Here is a 2631-nt window from a genome sequence, read left to right as displayed (position 1 = left end):
TACACTAGTAATAAAGTAATAAAAGCAAAAAGACTACAGCACCACAGGTTCCCAAGTTGTCTCCAACCTCAGTACTGATGTGGCTCGACGATGCTTAACTTCTCAAATCGGACGGGATGAGGTGCATTCATCGTGATATGGCCGTAGCCATTCAATATCTTAAATTGATAAATATTAATCAGTTAAAATCCTAACTTAGTGATATTGTTAAATAAAATTAGAATTAAGAACTAATCAAGTGATTAACGAAGTTGACAATGGACTGTCATTATTCAATATTTACCCATGTGAAAGAACATCCAAAAAAGTACTCCAGAAATGTAATAATCAAAGAATGGTCAATAGTGAATGCATTGAGGTTTGTTTTCATCGGCAAATTAAATATTTGTTGGAAAAAGACAAATGGAAAGGATTTGGGTGGGAAATTTGATTGGATCCAATTACAGAGATTCTAAAAGAATGTATTCAATTCTCACAGAATCATTTCCCAACTTGAAAGTTATTGAAAGCACTCATTTAGGTCTCTTTAATTTTTTACTAGAAAACATTAATTGCTGGCCGCAACTTGAATATCTAAATCTACAAACTGAGCCTAAACTTGAACTATTAGAAACACTAATTTCTCAAAGGCCAAAGCTTGCCATTGTATTAGAGGAAGGTAATGTGCCATTATCACCACAAGCATTCTACTATCAATGGTTGGTCACTGATTGTCCAAAAAGAGATGTCATTAATTTATGAAGTCAATCATGTTAATATTTACTTTCCAGATAATTGTGTAATGGTAAGAGTCCATTCTTCTTCGTGATAAATAGTTTCAATTTGATTATTCTCAACTGTATGAATATCAATAGTCATAATATCAAATGCTTTGGATTTATTATATGGAACTCCAAAGAAACTTCCAATTGGATTACTAGACGCGTGGTCTGACAATTACTCTATTCTTATCTTGAAGCATTTCTCTTGAATATTCAATTTTTTTGACAAAAATATTGAATTCAAAATTATTGTAAAAAACATACCTTCCATTTGAGATTTGGGATTAACTTCCAAAAGTATTAATTATCCATATCTTCTGTATTAGTTTAATAATGAGAGGAATATGGTGACAATCTTCATCTTGATTTTCTGTCTATGATTTTGCTAAGCATACTTGAGAATTATTATACGAAAGTCCAGAACAAGTATGAATACTACAATCATAGCCAAGAAAACCTTGCGAGCATGTGCAATTGTTTGGAGAAGAACAATTACCATTGCCTGAACAAACCATTGAATCATTCTTCAACTTGCCAAAACAATTAACAAAACTTTCACATTTATTTCCATACCATCATTACAAACACCATTATTATACGAAACACATTTACCATGATAGCTACAAGCATCGGTGGCATTCTTCTTGTAACAAATTGGTTGATCACAATTGTTTCCATTGTATTACTGGACCAGCAGGAAAAATATCCTGTCTCCAACAAACTAATCCATAAGAATCATAAATAATCAAATCCTAACTGAAATAAAATGTTAAAAGTGTTGCGTAATGTACTGTTTTGAGAGATTGGTCCAAAAAAAACACAAAAATCTGTTGTAATAAACAAGTCAATGTTAAAAAATATTTAAAAAAAATGTTGGTTGCACCTGAAGTAATTACACCAGACAACTCTGAATTGTTGTCCTTCCAAAGTCTTAAAATCTACCGTTCACAATACAATATTGCTTTAAAAGTTGTAGAAAAATGGTTGCAATCTTCTCTTGCTGGATATAAGGAAACAAAATTCAAATCCATTAACTTGTGTATAATAGGCCCAACATTTACTGCACTAAGAAACCAAACCTCTGACGACTTTGAATTATTTAAAGAGGCCATTGGACTATCAGCATTCACTAGTGTTATTGTTAACAGCGACAATGTTGGTAAAGAAAAAACTAATTCATTCATTGAAAGATTTGACAATGAAAATGAGTTACACCTTTTGGTTCATGATGAAGCACACTGGGGCATTGCTAAAAACAGTACCATCAATGATTTCTTAAAACAAATCAACGAGAAGAGGAAGAAAGTTTTACAAAAAGGAAAAAAACTTTATTTAGGAATATTGTTAGTCACTGCAACTGCAAATGTTCTCCTGTTTGGCAACTATGACTTTAGAATAGAAAATAATGTTGACTGGAATCATCTTAGGACAACCTCTCCAGAACGCTATGGAACTCCCAGTTATAGATCTATTGAAGAACTTGAGTTTAAACAAGACAAGATCATTGGTAATACTAATACCATGAAAGAAGCGTCCAATGCAGTTGTTAAAGAGTACGAGGAGGCAATTAACAAAATCAATGAAAGTAAGACAACTTCAGCTGAAATAATTAGAAATATTTACCTTTCTGAAGAGCCAGTTATGGGTGTAATTCGTTTGAAAAGCAAAGACCATGCTGATATGTTGTCTTCTTCTCTGATTAACTATTTAAAAAATAGATCCAAGAAGGTATATGTAGTGAAATTAACAGATAACACTCCTAATATTAGTAAACAATTAGAACAGCAAGGTTATGGTCCTAATTCAATGAATACTTTAATTGAACTTGATAAGCTTTCAGTTATATTGGTATTAGTAGATAGAGTAAGAA

General features: G+C 31.9%; 1 protein-coding gene across 1 annotated transcript in view; it reads left to right on the top strand.

The window, feature by feature from the left end:
• Positions 1-1631: 1631 nt before the first annotated feature.
• NAEGRDRAFT_60084 (uncharacterized protein) overlaps positions 1632-2631 on the top strand; it is a gene marked incomplete at both ends in the record, with an annotated part of 6591 nt that continues 5591 nt past the window's right edge. The window contains one exon of the mRNA XM_002668367.1: positions 1632-2624. Coding sequence (XP_002668413.1) covers positions 1632-2624 — 993 coding nt within the window. The remainder of the gene's footprint in view (positions 2625-2631) is intronic.

Source organism: Naegleria gruberi (assembly GCF_000004985.1).
Source record: "Naegleria gruberi genomic scaffold NAEGRscaffold_264, whole genome shotgun sequence".
In the NCBI taxonomy this organism is placed as follows: Eukaryota; Heterolobosea; class Eutetramitea; order Acrasida; family Naegleriidae; genus Naegleria; species Naegleria gruberi.
Note: the sequence above shows the minus strand (reverse complement) of the source record. Positions and strands in the feature narration are given on the sequence as shown.